The 17,428-nt window shown below is 68.9% G+C and overlaps 4 protein-coding genes across 5 annotated transcripts; 3 read left to right on the top strand and 1 right to left on the bottom strand.

Moving 5' to 3' along the window:
• Positions 1–44: 44 nt before the first annotated feature.
• On the top strand, positions 45–4,345 carry HROB (homologous recombination factor with OB-fold). Of its 2 annotated transcripts, none has more exons than XM_032091593.1 (10): positions 45–133; positions 935–985; positions 1,109–1,876; positions 2,230–2,313; positions 2,447–2,587; positions 2,828–2,936; positions 3,014–3,099; positions 3,491–3,595; positions 3,730–3,922; positions 4,057–4,345. In XM_032091593.1, the coding sequence occupies exons 1-10, from the start codon at positions 71–73 to the stop codon at positions 4,128–4,130; spliced, it is 1,674 nt and encodes a 557-aa protein (XP_031947484.1). In that variant the 5' UTR covers positions 45–70; the 3' UTR covers positions 4,131–4,345. The 2 variants fall into 2 exon arrangements, with proteins under 2 accessions (XP_031947484.1, XP_031947485.1); XM_032091594.1 differs by lacking the exon at positions 45–133 and adding an exon at positions 573–696.
• A 103-nt stretch (positions 4,346–4,448) lies between these two features.
• On the top strand, positions 4,449–6,963 carry ASB16 (ankyrin repeat and SOCS box containing 16). Its single transcript, XM_032091595.1, has 5 exons — positions 4,449–4,989; positions 5,320–5,587; positions 5,880–6,372; positions 6,451–6,564; positions 6,656–6,963. The coding sequence occupies exons 1-5, from the start codon at positions 4,680–4,682 to the stop codon at positions 6,839–6,841; spliced, it is 1,371 nt and encodes a 456-aa protein (XP_031947486.1). The 5' UTR covers positions 4,449–4,679; the 3' UTR covers positions 6,842–6,963.
• A 403-nt stretch (positions 6,964–7,366) lies between these two features.
• TMUB2 (transmembrane and ubiquitin like domain containing 2) lies at positions 7,367–9,428 on the top strand. The gene is made up of 3 exons (XM_032091584.1): positions 7,367–7,422; positions 7,690–8,489; positions 8,807–9,428. The coding sequence occupies exons 2-3, from the start codon at positions 8,008–8,010 to the stop codon at positions 9,174–9,176; spliced, it is 852 nt and encodes a 283-aa protein (XP_031947475.1). The 5' UTR covers positions 7,367–7,422; positions 7,690–8,007; the 3' UTR covers positions 9,177–9,428.
• A 151-nt stretch (positions 9,429–9,579) lies between these two features.
• Positions 9,580–16,524, bottom strand: ATXN7L3 (ataxin 7 like 3). Its single transcript, XM_032091583.1, has 13 exons — positions 16,436–16,524; positions 14,782–14,888; positions 14,563–14,695; positions 13,975–14,146; positions 13,482–13,579; positions 13,307–13,329; positions 13,182–13,227; positions 12,881–12,912; positions 12,689–12,757; positions 12,377–12,420; positions 12,196–12,267; positions 11,800–11,933; positions 9,580–11,464 (listed from the first exon to the last, which is right to left on the bottom strand). Exons 2-13 carry the CDS (start codon positions 14,830–14,832, stop codon positions 11,316–11,318), a joined length of 1,023 nt encoding a protein of 340 aa, XP_031947474.1. The 5' UTR covers positions 14,833–14,888; positions 16,436–16,524; the 3' UTR covers positions 9,580–11,315.
• Between the last annotated feature and the right edge of the window lie 904 nt (positions 16,525–17,428).

Genomic DNA, 17,428 nt, shown 5'->3' with positions numbered 1-17,428 from the left:
GAGCGGCTGTCGGTGTGTGAGGGGCTGTCGGTGTGTGAGGGTACGCGTGTGTGGGACAGGGCGACAGGCCATGGCGCGCACCCCCGGAGCTTGGTGTGCAGCCGCGCTCGCACAGGAGTGCGTGAGCACGCAGGTGTGAACATGCGTGTGCAACAGGCCGGCCGGCGGGGCACACGCGTGCTCTGTGCCCGTGGGCAGCTGCACTTCAGCCTGGCACACACGCGGGACACAGGGCACGGACACACACACACACACATGTACAGGATGCACAGGCACACACGTGCGTGCAGGACACACAGACACATCCGTGTGCCCTTGCCGGCCGCAGCACCTGCTCATGCCCTTGCACACGCGCGTGTGTGGGTGTAGCAGGCCCGGGGTGGGGGGCTACTCAGCCTGTGCCGCGGGGGCGTGCGGGAGTGAATCACACCGGGCCGGGGCCGCGCTGAGTCACCGGCAGCGCCTCGGGGCCCGGCCGGGTGACGCGGGGGCACACGCGTGTGCACATGTGATACGCGCGAGGAAAGGGAGTGCGTGGCCCTTTAAGGGGCGCGGCCGCGTTTCCTGCCCGCCGCCAGGCGGCGCGCGGCGCCGCAGGGGAAGTTCCGCCCCTTCCCCGGGGCCCGGAGTTCGAGTCCCGGCCCCGCCGCTTCCGCCTCCGGGGCCGGGCCGGGGAGGGGTCGCGCCGCTGCCATGGTAACGGGGCCGGGGGGACGGAGGCGGTTTTGGGGGTCCCCTGGGAGAGATCTGGGGTCTCCACGGCGGGGCCACGGAGGGCCCTCACAAAGGGATCTCCGAGGGCCCCCGCGGGCTGAGAGGGGGCAGAGGCGGGGTCCCCTCGGCGAGGTGCGGGATCCTCCCGGGGGCCCCTCACCGAGGGTCCCGCCAGCTTGTTGTGTCCTTCCCAGTCCCATTCTTCCCCCTTTTCCCACAGTCCTGCCACTTCCAGAAGCTTTTTGGGACCGACGGGGAGCTGGAGGACGAGGTGAGGGACCCCCCAAGGGCCTGGGGCCCCCCCGGAGCTGCGGTCCGCCCGGACCGACCGAGCTGGGTGAGCTCTGGGGAGCACACGGAGCTGTTTGGATTGCCGGTGTTTGTTTTCCCGCAGGATTTCCTCTCCGCTGTGGAAGATGCAGAGAACCAGTTTGTGATCCCCGGGCATTCCTCACCCAGCGTCGTCCCAGTTCATCCCAGTAAAGCCCCCACCCTGCGGCCCCTCGCCGGGCAGGGCGGGTTCCAGGGACCCCCATCCCGGGGAGCAGCGCCCCAGGATGAGCTGGACAATGACCTTTTCCTGGCCGCCTGCAGGGAGCTGGAGGGTCCCGAGGTGCCGGTGGGGGCCGGCGCTGCCCCGCTGCCCCCCAGGCACCGCGAGAAGCCCCCATGGAAATGCCCAGGGAAGGAGAACACTCAGGAATGTGGGATCCCCAAAAAGCTCAGGGTGGGAGAGGAGCTGGTCCCTGGCTCCGGGGGCCTGCAGGACAGGCAGGGCCCCCTCCCCAGTCCCAAACTGGTGCTGCGGCCCAGCGCGGCCGGTGCCTGCACCCCCAGACCCCCCCCTTCCGTGGGAAAGCCGGGCGGCTCCGGAGGGTGCATCCCTGCTCCGGGGGCTCCGTCCTTGAGGCCTGTCCGAGCATCCCTAGGAGGGAGCAGCTCCCCGGTGCCCCGGACCCCCCCAGCACAGAGCTGCCCCCAGCCCTGGCTGCCCCCCGGGCCCCCCTCAGGTCCCCCCGGCCCCCCGAACCCCCCCGTGGTCACCAACCACCTGGTGCAGCTGGTGACAGCGGCCAGCAAAGCCCCCGGGGGACCCCCCCGAGCCCCCCCACGCAGGGAGAGCCGGCGCTTCCCGGGGCCCGCCGGGATCCTGCCCCAGCAGGTGGGGAACGGGAACAGGGGTGGGAACGGGGTAGAGATGAGGGTGGGATTGGATGGGGATGGGGACAGCATGGGAACGGGGATAAGGATGGGATAGGAATGGAATGGGGGGGGGTAGGATGGGAATGGGAACGGGGATAAGGATGGGATGGGAATAGGATGGGGTCAGGAATGGAATGGGGGGGGATAGGATGGGAATGGGAATGGGGATAAGGATGGGATGGGAATAGGATGGGGTCAGGAATGGAATGGGGGGGGATAGGATGGGAATGGGAACGGGATGAGGGCTGGGATGGGATGGGAGCAGCAGGTGAAGTAATGCAGATCCCTGGACGTCTCCCCCTCTCCCACAAGCACTCCGGGAAGCTGCTGGAGGAGATCCTGGTTTCTGCTCCCCAAACTCCGGCCCATGGGGCCGTGGCGAAGCCGCGGGCTCAGGTAACCCCCCTCCCACCTCTGCTCCGGCACATCCCGGTGGGAATCCCAGCAGCACTGCTGGGGCTCCCAGAGCAGGGTGCTGGGTGGGGAGGGAGCCCTGGGGCTCCGTGACCGTGGGTGTCCCCAACTCCAGGCCCTGCCCAGCTCCCCACTGCCCACGGAGGAGGATTTTGGGAAGGGGCCCTGGCTGGCCATGAAGACGGAGCTGGGGCTGGATGAGAGGGACCCTGGCTGCTTCCTCCACACCTACAGCGTGGTCATGGTGCTCCGCAAGGTGAGGGCGGCCCAGGATTCGGCTTCCTGCTCTTCCCTCACCCCTCAGAGCTGCTTTTAGGGCTGGGAATCTGTGGGGAGGGGGCCGAGCTGGGCTGAGCACAGGCATCCACGTCCCCACGGGTGACGAGGGTCGTAGAATCCTGGAATATCCCACACGGGAAGGGACCCACAAGGATCATGGAGTCCCAGCTCCCAGCCCTGCCCAAGGTTACCCCAAAATCCCCGTTGTGCTGTGCAGGCAGCCCTGAAGCAGCTCCCAAAAAACAAGGTCCCCAGCATGGCCGTGATGATCAAGACCCTGACCAGGAGCAGCGCCGGCGCTGGTGCCGTGTTCCGGGACCCCACAGGTGAGTGGGGCCATACCGGTGCCCAGCTGGGGTCCCGCCTGTCGCTCCGGGGCTCACGGTCCCATCCTCGTTCCCAGGGGAGATGCAGGGCACGGTGCACCGGCTGCTGCTGGAGCAGAGGCAGAGCGAGCTCCGCGCCGGCTCCGTGCTGCTGCTGAGGCAGGTGAGGAGAGCTGGGGGCTGCTTATCCCACAGGCAGTGGGATCCCATCCCAGGGGAATGCGGTGTGGGGAGCTACGGGGGCGGTGACACAGCACATCACCCGTCCCGTTCCCAACCCCGTCACACCGTGGAGTTGTGAATGTAAGTATTGGGATAAGGGGATAAGAGGCACTAGGGTGTTCATGGGGTACATCACCGTTCCCATCCTGTAGCACCCAGGGACTGCAAATATAAATAGGAGAAAAAGGTCTCCCACAGTTTCGCACCTCGCGTTTTTCTCAAGCGTTCCTAAAATTTCACCCTTTATCCTAAAATTTCCATAAATAGGGGACTGTAACTTCGGGGTGTTATCTGGGAGCTGGCTCTACCCCCTCTGTCTGCCCTCTCTGCAGGTGGGGGTCTTCTCCCCCTCCCACCGCAACCACTACCTCAACGTGACCCCCAACAACCTCCTCCGGATCTTCCCGCCGGAGCCCGAGGGCTGCTCCCCCCGGCAGGTGAGGGGGGACCCTGCTGGTGGCCCTGGGGAGGTGTTGGGACCCCCAAAGGGGTCTGGGCTATGGGGACCCTTGGGAGGAAGGGGGAGGGATGGGTAAATGCCCCAATAATTCATCCCTGCTGGGTTTTGCAGGTCCCTGCCCAGGCTGAGCTGATCCCGGACCCCCCCGCACAGCCCCCCCAGGGTGTCCTTGTTCCTGAGGATTGGGGACACTCGAGGACAAGTGGACACAGTGCAGAGCAGCATCCTGGGGGCTTCTCCCTGCATCCAACAAGCTCTGGTCCCAGCTGGGAAGAGCCGGTGGGAGCGGATGGATGTGACATGGGTGAGTCAGACCCACTCTGGGAGGGGAGGAAAAGCTCCATGTCCTGTGGAAAACGGCCTGGTTCCCAACCGGAACAATTCCATGATCCCATACACACACAAAACTCATGGGTCCCATCCTGCTGTGCCCTGCAGATGACCTGGATGGGCTCCTGGGAGAGCTGCCTGAGGATTTCTTCTCGGCCTCGGCGCAGGCTGACTGCGGCTGAGCCCGGCGGCTGCTGGTGAGGGTGACGGTGCCGAGGAGCAGGTGACACACCTGCCACCCACCTGCTCCTCTCCCTGCGTGTCGGTGGTGTTTGTTGTGGAGCTGAGAGCTGGGGACACCCGGGGGGGTCACAGCCTCAGCGCTGTCCCCACTGCTCCGGGCACTCCGGCCCCTCTCGCTCCCAAACCTGCATTAAAGGGCTGTTTTGTTTCTGCATCACCTTTGTCCTCGTGTGTCACCCCTCTGTCCCTTCCCGGAGGGTCTCTGCCCTCCCTGGGCAGGAGGGCCATTCCCCCCAGGGTCTCACAGCCCCGCAGGGTTGGGGGATCCCCAGATCCCACCCCGTGGGACGTCCCCACCTCGCACCCACCAACAGGTTAAACTCCCCAGCACCCCGTGACTCTGTTTACCGCCCAGGAGTTATTTATAGGGCCCCTGGCTCTGGGATTTGATTCCACATCCGTGTGTGGGGCGCAGCCCTATTTATAACCCCCCAGGCGCAGGGCGCCGGCCGCTGCCCCCCAGATCCCTCTGCCCTCCCGGGGTGCCCATGGCCCACGAAACCTTCGCCTTCAGCTCCTCGGCGCTGCGCTCGCTGCGGCTGCAGCGGGAGCTGCTGGAGCGGGAGGATCGCCGGAGAGCCCTGGCCCGGGAATCGGCCTCGCGCCGCTTCCTGCCCGGGACCCCCCGAGCCCCCCCGAGCCCCCCCCGGCGGCGCCAGTTCTGCCGGGACCCCGCCGTGCACAACGCCCTCTACGCCGGGGACCTGCCGCGCGTCCAGAGCATCTTCAGGGACGAGGCCACCGCGAATTTGGTGTTGGAGATGGTCAGCGAGGAGCTGGTGTGGTCACCGGAGCAGGGTACGGGGCCGGGGGTGCGACTGGGGGTCCTTTCTTCCTTCTCCCTTCTCCCTTCCCTCCGTTCCCCTGCAGAATGAGTGGGGAGCCAGGAAAAGGAAAGGGGGTGTCGGGCGAGGGTGCAGCTCCAGGCAGGCTGGGGGAGCAAGGCTGGCTGCTCCAGTCTGTGGGTGAGGGGGGGTCTGGTGCAGGGTGGGTGTGCAGGGCAGCCCCCACGGGTGCCCCACTACTCCCCCCACCTCCGGCAGGGCTGTGGGTGGGTGGGGATGGGTGAGGGGGGGTCCGGCAGGGTTGGGCTATCCGTCAGCCTCCCGTGCCCGCTGACCCCCGCAGGGCTGTGGGTGCTGAGCCCCCGCCAGCAGCACACCTCTGCCCTGCGCATCGCCGCCGCCCGCGGCTACGAGGACTGTGCCCGGCACCTGCTGCTGCGGGGGGCGGCCGTGGACGCCGTGGTGGGGGACCGGGCCCCCCTGCACGACAGCGTGGCCGCCCCCCACCCCAACTGCGCCCGCCTGCTCCTGGCCTTTGGTGCCAACCCCAACGTGCTGAGCGCCGACGGCTCGGCCCCGCTGCACCTCTGCACCGCGCCCCACAGCCTCAGGTACGGGGGGCACCTGCATGGGGGGCTGGCCAGGGTGGGGCTCATCTGCATGAGAGGCCCTACCCATGGATTCGTCACTCCTGCCCACGCAGCCTGGGAGCCAGGGGCCTGTGGGGTGTCCTGCGGGGGTCCCTGGGGTGTCCCTGGGGCTGTTCCGTGGGAGCCACGGCTCTCCGGTATGTCCTGGGGATGCCCCTAGGGGTATCTCACGGGAGCCAGATCTCTCAGGCGTGTCCTGGTCGTGTCCCGTGTCTCTCCAGAGTGTCCCCTCACCCTATTCCCTCCGCTCCAGGTGCGCAGAGCTGCTGCTGGCGCACGGGGCGCAGGTGAACCTGGGCACACGGGACCGGCAGGTGACAGCCCTGCACGTGGCGGCGCGCCAGGGGCTGGTGGCCCATGTGGAGCTGTACCTGCACCACGGCGCCGACCCCTCCCGGCGCACCCACCAGGGCGAGACCCCCCTGAACGCGGCGGCCGCCGCGGCCGAGCGCCCCGAGGACGCCGAGCGGTTCCTGCGCGTGGCCGAGCGGCTGCTGGCGGCCGGCGCTGACCCCCGGGCCGCGGGGCGCAAGGGCCACACGCCGCTGCACAATGCCTGTGCCAACGGGCACCTCGCGCTGGCCCGGCTGCTGCTGCGCCACGGCGCCGATGCCACCGTCCCCAACGGCGCCGGCGACACCCCCATGGACTGCGCCCTCCGCGCCGTGCACGAGTACCGGGAGCAGCGGCCCGAGGAGACCATCGCGCTCCTGCTCGAGCACGGTGCCCTCCCCGCGCACCCGAAGGTGGGGAACGGGGCTGATGGGGGCACGGGGTGGTGGCAGTGGCGGTGTCACGCCTCGGTGACACAGCTCTGCTGGCAGATGCTCAGGCTGTGCTGCCAGCACCCGCCGGCGCTGGAGGTGATGCTCAACGCCTACGACCGCGTGCCCCCCGCCGACGGCTGGGTGGAGGCCGTGCCCCCCGAGCTGTGGGAGGTAAGGGGGTGTTCTGGAATGTCCTGGGGGGTCCTGGGCTGTCCCCGTGTCCCAAGCCCAGCTAACTGACCCCCGTGTCCCCCATGTGCAGGAGCACCAGGAGTTCTATGCCTCGGCCGTGCGCATGGCGGGACAGCCCCGGCGGCTGCAGCACCTGGCACGTGTGGCCATCCGGCATCACCTGGGTGCCCGCTGTCACACCGCTGTCCCCAGGCTGGCACTGCCGCCTCCCCTGCGCTGCTACCTCCAGCTGCCCATCGAGGGGCTCATCTCCTGAGGGCACAACATGTGTCCCCGCTGGTGTACCTTTCATGTGTCCCCTCCACGTCCCCCACCGGCCTCCGCTTGCCGTGTCCCCCTCGTGCCCTGGTGTCATTAAAGGACGTGGCAGAGGTGCCTCTTGGGGCGTCTTTGTCCCTGTGCGACCCGCGTGGGCAATGGCAGCTGCTGCGGGTGCCCGGGGACTGGGGCGGGCAAAGCCAGGGGGTCACAGGTGGCAGGGAGGGCACAGATGGGCCCTGGAGGAGAGGATGTGGGCACTGGGGAGGGGGTGGCACCGCGGCCGGGGGGCGTCAGGCCCCGGTCAGGCCCCCGGGGGGGGGCGGGGGGGTCAGCCCGGGGGTTCCCACGCGGCTCCCGAGGCCCCGCCCCGCCGGGCCCGTGACCACGCCCCCCACAGACCCCGCCCACCAATGGCTGCGTCTCTCTCGCTCCGCCCATTTGGCCACGCCCAGTGGGCGTGGCTCGTGAGCGCGGCCGTGACGCGCCGCGCGCGCGCCCGCCGCCTCCTCCCGCCCCCTGGCGGCGGCGCCCTGTGACGTGGCGCTTCCGGCGCGCGGGCGGCGGCGGCGGGAGGCGGTGAGTGGGGGGGGGACACCCCGGGACCCCCGGGGATGGCGGGGACACCCCGAGACCGCGGGGGCTGACAGGGACACACCGGCACCCCCCGGAATGGCCGGGGATGGCAGGGTCGCACCGGGACCCCCGGGGCTGGTAGGGACGCCCGGGACACACGGGGACCGGCAGGGAAACACCGAGACCCCCGGGGACGGGCAGGGACTGCCCCGGTTCTTCCCGCCCCGCGGTGCCCAGGCCCCTCTAACCGCATCGCTCTGCTCCGTCCAGGTCGGGGATGGCCTGACCCTGCCCCGCCGGGCACCGAGGGGCTGCGGGAGCCTCCGGGAGCCTCCGCCGGGCCCGGTAAGGTGAGCGCAGCGCTGCCGGTTTGGTCCCTCGGAAGCGAGGAGGAAAATCCGCAGCGAGGAGCTCCCGTCTCTGCGGATCTGCGGGCACCGGGAGCAGCCCCGGGGTCTGTTCTGAGCCCGAAGGTGGCACCGGGGCAGCCCCCGGGGTCCCTGCTGCCGCCGCACAGCCCGGTCACACCGGGCACCGGGAGATCGAGGCGGGGATAAAGGTCCCCAGCTGAGCGGGGGGGTCCCGGAGATGGAGCCCCCGGCCGCCCCCCTCATCCTGGGGGTGGGGGACGAGGTGACGCTGGTGGCCGGGGTGGCCGTGCTGGTGCTGGCGCTGGTGCTGGCCTGGCTGTCCACGTACGTGGCCGATGGCAGCGGCCAGCTCCTGGGCACCGGGGACGCGGCCGTCATCCGCCTCGGGCCGCTCCCGCCCTACGCGGGGCCCGCGGGCGCGGCCGAGGCCCCGGAGCCCCCCAGGGCCCCCGAGAACGCGGAGGAGAAAACAGAGGAGGAAGGGGGGGCGGCGGCACAGGGGGACAGCGGGAGCCCCCCCGATCCCGGCCTGGAGCAGCTGCTGGACGTGCGGAGCTTGTCCCAAGGCGCCGCTGAGCCCCGTGCCCCCGGGGCAGGGGACGTGTGCCCCGGCCTCATCAAGATCCGCCTCAAGTTCCTCAACGACACCGAGGAGGTGGCGGTGGCCCGGCCCGAGGACACCGTGGGGATTCTCAAGAGGTGAGTCCCGAGGGACAGGGGACATGGGGAGCACTGCCGGGTTGGCAGCACCCCCTCCCCAGCTCCTGTACCCCCCCCCCCCCCGCAAACAGCCCTCTCCCACAGAACGGGGGTGGGCTTTTATTCCTATTGCTGTGCCAAAAATACCGAGGGGTGTGGGCTTTAAAACAACGAGTTTAAAAGAGACGGCGTGGTGGCAGTACCATTGTGTTCCCCCCCCGAGCTGCCCCCTCCCCGTTTAACAGGGGGGGGCTTTCCACCCAGGTGGGTCCATGAGCGCCGTCTCTGCCCCCTCCAACCTCTTCCCTCCTCCGCAGCAAATACTTCCCGGGCCAGGAGAGCCAGATGAAGCTCATCTACCGCGGGCAGCTGCTGCAGGACCAGGCGCGGACGCTGCGCTCGCTCCGCATCACCGACAACTGTGTCATCCACTGCCACCGCTCCCGGGGGGCCACCGTGGCCACCCCTGCCCTGCCCGAGCCCGGCCCCGCCGGCCCCGCAGCCCCCGGGCTGCCCCTGGGCGGGGGGAGCCTCATGGTCCCCACGGTCATGGTGGTGCTGGCACTCGGGTGGTATTTCCGCATCAACTACCGGCAGCTCTTCACAGCCCCGGCCACCGTGTCCCTGATCGGTGTCACCGTCCTGGTCACCTTCCTGGCCTTCGGGGTGTATGGACAGGCGGGATGAGGCGGGAAGGAGCTGGGGAGGCACCACGTTGTCCCTGTCCCCACGCTGTGGGAGCTCAGCGTCCCAGCCTTGCTGCCGGACTTTACCTCCCAAAAAGGGGCTGTGCCCCCCCCAAACTCCATTCCCCCTCTCCCAGCCCCAATCCCAGCTCCAGGGGAGTGGGACAGCACTGGAAAGGGCCGCGGCTTCTTCCCAAGGACTTTTTAAAGCAAATAAAGGGTATCAAGGCACCCCAGTGGTCGCCTTCCTGCCCTGGGGGCTGCTCACTCTCTCACCCACCTACAGTTTTGGGGGGGTTATAAAAACAAATCCAGCCCCACTTGTGGCTGCTGGAATGGGGGGAGATGGATGTGGGGGGGGTAGAGGCCCTGCTTAATTAATGAGCTGTAATTAATGCCAGAGATACCAAGTCAAGATGCAGTTTTATTTACAGGGGCAGCCACAACCCACTCACGGGACACACAGACCTCACAAGGGCTCAGCTCCCCCTCGGGGGGGGACACGCACAAACACTGGGGGAGGGGGGGGTGAGGACACCGACCTGGGGGTGTCACAGGGCACGGTCTGAGCCCCCCAAGCCCTGTTAACACCCCTTGGACCCCAAATGGCAGCGCCTCTCCTGCAGCTGAAGGGGCTCAGGCTGCTCCCCCCACACCCCCAGCTCGCCGTGCCCCCCCAGGCAGTTTGGGGTGGTCCCCCGTGGTTTTGGGTGCCCACAGCCCCGTCCTCAAGCCCCGGGACACGCGAAGGCCAGCTTGGCATGCTCCGGGGGCCAGACCCCCCCAGCCCCAAAGCCACATCAGGAGGGACCACACGGGGGTCTCCATGCAGTGGGGGGCCTGCAGCGTTTTGAGGTGCCCAGGGCTCTGTGGGACCCCCCAGCCCAGCCTTTAGCAGCAGTTTGAAAACAATAGTGAATCCGGAGTCAAGAGCACCATAATTTGTGAGTCCCAGCGAGAGGATGAGCCACGGCACCAGGGTGGAGGGACAGACACAGCTCCCCCGGGGACATATGGCCAAAGGGGGGGTCAGCCAGCCATGGAGGGGGACAGCAGAGGGGATGGAGCCAACCCTGTCCCCAGCACAGCCCCTGCGATGGAGAACAGCTGCGGGAGGGGAGGGGAGCACAGGGCAGGGGGTGACCTGGATCCAGCCAGAGGGACCTGTCCCCCCCCGGCCCGCACAGCGGGGCGCTGGTCCCGGCCTCCCCAAACAAAAGTGGAGCCTGTGGGGCTGCAAACCCTGCCAGAGCTGTGGGGGGTTCCCACTGACTCCCCGACTGGAGCAGCAGCTCCCCAGGCCCACGCCGGGGGGACACGGAGCTGCCCTGGGGACAGAGGTGTGGGGGGCTCTGTGCTGAAGCCGGGCTGTGCTTCCCCCCCCAGTTTTGCTCCAATCCCAGCTCCCCCCAGAGGTCCCTGGCAGGTTGGGGTCCCCCTTCCCCAAAGTTTGGTGCAGGGATGGTCACAGCAGCTCCCCCCGCCCCCAGACCCACCCCCAAACAGCCCCAAACATGAAGGATGCAGCATGCAGCCCCCCGTGACCCCGCTGTGTGGGCACTGCCAGGCACCCAGGACCCTCAACAGCTGAATGCAGGCACAGCTGAACAGATTTGGGGGGTGAGAGGGTCCCCACTTGTCCCCCTCCAGTGTGACCCCCCCTCCTGAGCCAGCCCGACCAGCGAGTGCCAGCCCGGGGTAGGGAGGGGGGCAGCCCCAGGGTGGGGGGCTCACCCCAAAACCCCGGGGCAGGGGGCATTCACAGCCTCCTGACCCAGACCCCGACCTGCCCAGGGTGTTCAGGTGCCCCCCACCCCACTGGGTGAGGAGCAGGTGTGGGGGGGCACGGGTGGCTTTGGGGGCGCTGGGAGGGGAAGGGGGGCTGTACCCCCATGTCCAAGCGAGACGCCCTGACGGGAGCCCCACGTACAAAAACTGTCACAGAATAAATAGAGGCACCGGGACAGGGGGGAAGGAAGGGGGGCACCAATGGGGGCTCCCCAAATCCAGCCCCATCCAGCGACAGCCGAGTCCTCCGTGCTCCGGTACCCGCGTTGTGTCCGGCCCAGGGGTGCCTGGGGGCTGTCCTGACCCCTGTCCGTCCCTCTGTCCGTCCTGCCCCTCCCCAGCTCCGCGGGGCTCAGTTGATGTCATCGTAGATGCTGGGGGTGTGGGGGGCGGGGGGCTTGGGCTTCTTCTTCTTGCTGGAGCCGAGCCCTGGGGCGCCGCTCACCAGCCCTAAGTGGGGCTTCTTCTTCTTGGTCTTGCGGGACTCGGAGTTGTTTGTACCTGGGGAGGGGAGAAAGGAAAGAAATGGGGGTGTCAGGGAGGAGATGGGCCCCACAACAGAGTGGATGATGCCCATCTCTGATCAACACCCAAGAAAACCTACCCCAAAATGTTCCTCCCCCTCCCAGGTGGGTGACAAGGTGCTCCAGGCTTTGGATGGAGCCATGGTCTGTTCATCCCCTCTTGTACTGGGGAGATGCCAGAACAGCCAGTTTTGCCCCCACTGAGGGATCTGTGCCCCAGGATTTGCCCCTCAGAGGGGTCTGTGACCCAGGATTTGCCCCTCAGAGGGGTCTGTGACCCAGGATTTGCTCCCCACTCCCCTGAACACTCACTGGCTTTGGAGGAGGCTGAGTCAGAGGGGGAGATGTCAGAGGAGCCATCCCACTGCAGGCGGCTCATCAGGGCCTGGCTCTCGGCCACCTCGAAGCTGTCGTTCTCCACGCCACCCTCGGCCTCGGGCAGGGACCTGGGCACGGGTGTTACGGAGGGACAGTGGGGACAGAGGCCCCCCCCAGATGCCAGGGGGATGCCCAGGGGCTCGGCCCAGCCCCCCCGCCCCGCTGGGCTGCACATCCCAACCCCAGCCCTGGGCTCCCATCCCCTCCAGGCCTCCCTGGGGCTGTCCCTGTCCCCAGCCCCACCTGAGCACCCCGTGCAGCCCCCCCAGCCCCTGTTCCACGGGACCATGGCCCCGGGACCTCGGGGACCCCGACTCTGCACCCACTTACGCAGAGGGCCCGAGGAGGTAAACCCGGACTGCCCTGCGCTGCTCATCCGTGTGCTGGGGACACCGCAGGGACCTGGGGACGAGACACGGGACTGAGATGGGCCTTCCCCTCTCCCATGGGGATGAGGGCATACTGGGGACCCCCGGGAAGCCCCCCCAGAGTGAGCAGGGCCAGGCCTCACCTGGTGCACATCTTCTTGGTGTGTTCGGAGATGACACCACATTGCTGGGGAGGGAAGGGACAGGTGAGTCTGGAGGGGACAGGTGAGTGACCCCTGGGCTGTGCTGCACCCTCACAGCCCTGGGGTCCCCCTGTCTCCCAGTGCTGTGTCTCAGAAAAAGCAGCCACTGCCCCAAGAGCAGGACCTGCTCCCTGTCCCTGTTCCCAGCCTGGAAACCAGCCCCAGTGGGATGGAGCCCAGCTCGGAGAGACCCCAGGGTCCCATCCCCGGTGGTGCCCCCCCCATCGAGCTGGGGACCCCCTGTCCCCGCACCGTGGTGAGCAGCGTCCGCAGCTCCTCAGGGCCCAGCGTCTCGTAGTTGATTCCAGCCGAGTTGCTGTACTGGGGGGCAGAGAGCAGGGTCAGGGCGGGGGGAGCTGGGGGGACCCTCCTGAGGGGGCAGTAGGACCCCCCCGGGGGGGCGGAGGAGGGACTGGCAACCATCTCCCCCCATCCCAGGCTCACCTTGAAGGGATCGGGGTTCCCGCCGATCTCGCCTGGGAGAGAGGACGGCTGAAGGGGGTCCTGCCCACGGCCTGGCCCTGCCTGGGACCCCCAGTGCCCCCTCCCACAGCCACCGGCCCCGGCCAGGGAGAGCCCCGCCTCCCCACAAGCCCCACCTGCTGCAGCTGCCCCACCCACCCCTGCCCCACCCACCCAAATACCCCACCCCTCCCATGTGCCACGCCCACCCAAGCCACGCCCCCCGGTGTGAGCCCCCCCCATTTCCCAGCCCCACCCAGGCGTGCAAGCCCCGCCCCCTCACCATTTTTGTGTTTCAGGGACTTGGACCTGCGGGGCGAGTTGGGGTTCTGCAACGAGAGGGGGGTGTTGGGGGCGTCCTGGGTCCCCTCGCGCCCCCCGCCCTTCCCTGCACCTCTCACCCCTCACCTTATCCGATTTCCTCTTCTTTGCTGTGGGGAGAGACACAGAAGGGACAGATTTGATTCAGCCCCAAGCCCAGAGCCGCCGCCTCCCCAGGGCCAGGGCCAGCACACACAACCAGCCAGGACCGGGGTTCAGGATGTGTCCCCCACCCCTCAGGACACCAGGGACCCCTCCCCACCTTTCTTCTCGGAGCCATAGGACCAGTCGTTGTCATTGATGTCATCGTTGTCCTCCTGGTCACTCTCCGACTTGTTCAGGTTGTTGCTGCTCGCGATCCTTAGCAGGGAGGGAGGTCATGGCTGGGATCTGCCCCACCTCCTCCCCAGCACCCCAGGGCCGTCCATCCTGCACCTCCCATCCTCCCCTGCACCCAGGGGTCCAGACAGGAGTCCCCAGCAGCCACCGAGGCAGGGGGGACAGAGGACCCAGGGTTCCCGGCTTATTCTCCTGGGAGGGGTGAACTGGTGGGGAGGAACAAGAGGAGCTCCAGGGAGGAACCAAGCTGGACATCCCCACGATGAAAAGCGAGGACTGTAGAGACCTGGACGCTGAATTCCCATCCCAGGCTCATCAGTGCCCGAATCCACAGCTTCCCACAGGGAAGAGACCCAGCCTCAGCCCACCTCGTGCCTCGGTTTCCCGCGGGGAGCACCCGCAGCCCCGGGTCCCACCTGCGGTTGGCGATGCGGCTGCTGTTGCGGCCCATGCCCAGGCACTTCTCCAGGTGTGGGGCGAAGCGGGAGGCGGCGATGCTGCGGCTGCAGTTGGGGCACACACACTCCTTGTTCTTCCACTGGTTGTACACCTGCCCGAAGATGTCCACGCCCGGCTGGTCCACGATCTCTGCGGGGGGACACGCTCAGCCCCTGCCCTGAGACCCCCGCTCTGCCCTGGGGGGGGCGTCCTGGGGGCTGCCAGAGCCTCCCCATAGCCTCAGTGTGACTCGGGGGAACTGAAACCAGTGGCAGTGCTGCCAGGGGGTCTCTGCTACCTCCCATCCACACCCCAGCTGTGCCCCCCAGGGCTCAGCACCACGTTTTGGGGATCAGTGACACACTCCCCACCCCCCATTTACCCCTCTGGGACAGTCTGGTCACTGTTGGGGGGACATTTGGATATTTAATCCCCCTCAGCACCCCTCAAACCCAAATCCCTGTGTGCGGGGACCACCAAACCCCCACAGCCTCTCTGGGAGCTGGGGCCTGGCTGTGCCCCTGTCACCAGCGTCACCCCGACTCTGGGGGCCTTGGGGGGCTCACCAAAGTCCTTCATGCTGTCAGGGTCCGTGTCATCCAGGAAGAAGTACCCACACTTGACAGCCCGGTGCACCTCGAAGCAGAGCCCCAGGCAGGCATCCTCCACCAGCTCCGTGTAGATCTCGTGTGCGATGGCCTGGGGGCCCGGGGAGGCTGTTAGGGACTGGGGGGGACACACGGATACCTCAGGGGACAGACAGACCCCCAGGGGGGGCAGCTCACCTCCAGTTTGCTGTTATCCAGGCCAGACAAAGACATATCCTCCATTTTCATTTGCAGCTGCTCGCGGAGAAGTCACACCGAACGCTCATAGCACGGGACACAGGGGGCTGGGGGCACGGAGGGGTCTCACTGGCACCTCAACCCCCACCAGCAGACCCCTCCCCAACCCCCTTTCCAGCCAAAATCCCACTGCACACCCCGGCATGTCCCCAAGATGTGCTCTGGGGGTCCCCAAGAGAAAGAGTCCCAGGGTTAAACCCTCCAGGAGAGAAGCTGGGGGGAGCTTGGGGGTCTCCCAGCTGGGCATGTTTCCCCCCCGCCTGGCATGGATCCCCCCCAGGTTAGTGGGGGACACTGGCTGCCACAGGGCAGATGTCCCCTGTGCCCCACTGCGTCCATCCTGCTGTCCCCCCACCCCTCAAGCCAGCCTGGGACATGCCCGGCCTTCACAAAGGTGTCAGGCTCCCCCAGGAGCCTCACCTCACCCCCCCAGTGTCTCTGGACCGTAGGCGGGCACAGGGGACTCAGGGTGCCCCCAAACTGCCCCCCTGCCAGGAGCAGGGTTTTGCTGCATCACCCTTCCTTGCAGCAGACGGACGGGGGACAGGGCAGGGAGGGGAGCACCGTCTGCTCCCCCAAAGGGGGGCCTGGCCTCCCCCCCACAGTGGGAGTCCAAAGACCCCAAACTCATGGTCAGCCCCCCCCAGCACCCAGCGGTGCTGACCAGTGGAATCCCTGATTGTCATGGAGCAGGGGGGACTCTGACCCTGGGATGGGGGGGACACGAGAGGGGTCTCCATGTCCCCCCTGTATACCCCAATCCCACTGATCCAAGGATTTCTTCCTTCCACAAAGGAAAGAGGAACCAGGGGCTGGAATTGGCTCAGCTCCCAGGACCCCCAAGGCTGAGGCAGAAAAGGGAGGGGGAGAAGGGGGGGCTCTGGGGGGATCCCATAGGGCTGGGGGGGCCCAGGGAGCGTCCCAAGGGCTCTCAGGATCAGGGCCGTGGGGTAGGAAATGAGGGTTCTCAGGGCCTGGGGGCCCAGGGATGGTCCTGGGAGCTCTCAGGAGAGGAGGGAGGGGGGCACAGACAGGAAAGGGGGAAAGGGGGGCTCAGGAGGGTCTCCAGCAGGTCTGGGGGAGACAAGGGAGGGCCCTGGGGCTCTCGGGAGTGGATGGAAGAACAGGAAAAGGGGGGAGGAAGAGAGATCTCAGGGGCTGGGGGGGGTCTTACATAGGGCTGGGGGCCCAGTGGGGTTTGGGGGGACCCTCAGGAATCGGGGGCGTAGGAAAGGGGGTAGAAGGGGATCTCAGGAGTCCCCGACAGGTCTGGGGGGGGCCCTGAGAGGGCCCCAGGGGCTCTCAAGTAGAGAGCGAGGGAAGGGAAGGGGAGGCTCAGGACCTGCGGATCCCGGGGAAGGTCCCGGGGCCTCTCCGGACGGGGGTGGGAGGGCACAGGCGGGGCGGGCCCGGAGAGGGTCCCGGGGATGATCCCGGGCGGATCGCGGGGCCCCCGAGCGCCGGGGGGGGATCCCGGGGAGCTCCGGGGCGGGGTCGGCGGGCCCCTCTCCGGTGCGGCGGGGCCCCACGGCCGGGCAGGGCCCCGGAGGGCGGGAGCCCCAGGCCGGGAGGGGCGGGTCGGGCGGTCACTCACCGGCGCGGAGGGTCCGCCGGGGCCGGGGCGGGGCCGGGTCAGCGCCCCCCACCGCTCCGGCGCGGGGCCCGGCGGCGGCTCGCCATGGTCGGGGCCGGTGGGGACCGGTCCGGGCCGTGCCGGGGCCGTGCCGGGCGGACGGAGCGGCCGGGCCGGGCCTGGCGGTGCCTCCGCCCGGCGGCGGCGGCGGCGGCGGCCGAGGGGGGGTGAGGGGGGTGAGGGAGGGGCGGGGCGGCGCGCCCGGCGCGCGCACGGCCCGGCCCCGCCCCCGCGGCCCCGGCCAATGGGGAGGCCCCGTGAGGGGCCGTGGCCAATGGGAGGGGCCGGAGCCGCCGCCGCCGCGCGGGGCCGCGGCCTCGTCAGGGGGCGCGGGGGAGGGGCGGGGCGGGGCGCGAGGCGGACGGGCCGCAGGGGGCGGGGCCGCGGGGGGCGGGGCCGGCGGGGCCCTCAGCGCCCCTCGGCGGGACCCGGCAGCCCCGGGGCTCCTCGTGACACCGACCGCCCGATCCCGGGGCTCCGGGGCTCCCCCGTGACACCGACCGCCCGATCCCGGGGCTCCGGGGCTCCCCCGTGACACCGACCGCCCGATCCCGGGGCTCCGGGGCTCCCCCCGTGACACCGACCGCCCGATCCCGGGGCTCCGGGGCTCCCCGTGACACCGACCGCCCGATCCCGGGGCTCCGGGGCTCCCCCGTGACACCGACCGCCCGATCCCGGGGCTCCGGGGCTCCCCGTGGCACCGACCGCCCGATCCCGGGGCTCCGGGGCTCCCCGTGGCACCGACCGCCCGATCCCGGGGCTCCAGGGCTCCCCCCGTGACACCGACCGCCCGATCCCGGGGCTCCCCGTGACACCGACCGCCCGATCCCGCAGCCCCGGGGACCCCCCGTGACACCGACCGCCCGATCCCGGGGCTCCGGGCCCCCCCCGTGACACCGACCGCCCGATCCCGGGGCTCCCCGTGACACCGACCGCCCGATCCCGGGGCTCCCC

This window comes from Corvus moneduloides, chromosome 26 (genome assembly GCF_009650955.1).
Source record: "Corvus moneduloides isolate bCorMon1 chromosome 26, bCorMon1.pri, whole genome shotgun sequence".
Classification (NCBI taxonomy): domain Eukaryota; kingdom Metazoa; phylum Chordata; class Aves; order Passeriformes; family Corvidae; genus Corvus; species Corvus moneduloides.
This window is presented reverse-complemented; position numbering and strand designations above follow the sequence as displayed.

Bases quoted from the DNA above. Each gene is read 5' to 3' on its own strand.
- ASB16 (XM_032091595.1), top strand. From the start codon at position 4,680: ATGGCCCACGAAACCTTCGCCTTCAGCTCCTCGGCGCTGCGCTCGCTG. The intron at 6,373-6,450 runs GTGGGGAACGGG...CTCTGCTGGCAG, and splicing joins CCCTCCCCGCGCACCCGAAG to ATGCTCAGGCTGTGCTGCCA. The intron at 6,565-6,655 runs GTAAGGGGGTGT...CCCCATGTGCAG, and splicing joins TGCCCCCCGAGCTGTGGGAG to GAGCACCAGGAGTTCTATGC.
- HROB (XM_032091593.1), top strand. From the start codon at position 71: ATGGCGCGCACCCCCGGAGCTTGGTGTGCAGCCGCGCTCGCACAGGAG. The intron at 2,588-2,827 runs GTGAGGGCGGCC...TGTGCTGTGCAG, and splicing joins TGGTCATGGTGCTCCGCAAG to GCAGCCCTGAAGCAGCTCCC. The intron at 3,100-3,490 runs GTGAGGAGAGCT...CCCTCTCTGCAG, and splicing joins CCGTGCTGCTGCTGAGGCAG to GTGGGGGTCTTCTCCCCCTC.
- ATXN7L3 (XM_032091583.1), bottom strand. From the start codon at position 14,832: ATGAAAATGGAGGATATGTCTTTGTCTGGCCTGGATAACAGCAAACTG. The intron at 13,580-13,974 runs GTGGGACCCGGG...CTCCCTGCTAAG, and splicing joins AGCCGCATCGCCAACCGCAG to GATCGCGAGCAGCAACAACC. The intron at 12,913-13,181 runs GTGAGGGGGCGG...CCTCTCTCCCAG, and splicing joins GTCCCTGAAACACAAAAATG to GCGAGATCGGCGGGAACCCC.
- TMUB2 (XM_032091584.1), top strand. From the start codon at position 8,008: ATGGAGCCCCCGGCCGCCCCCCTCATCCTGGGGGTGGGGGACGAGGTG. The intron at 8,490-8,806 runs GTGAGTCCCGAG...CCTCCTCCGCAG, and splicing joins ACCGTGGGGATTCTCAAGAG to CAAATACTTCCCGGGCCAGG.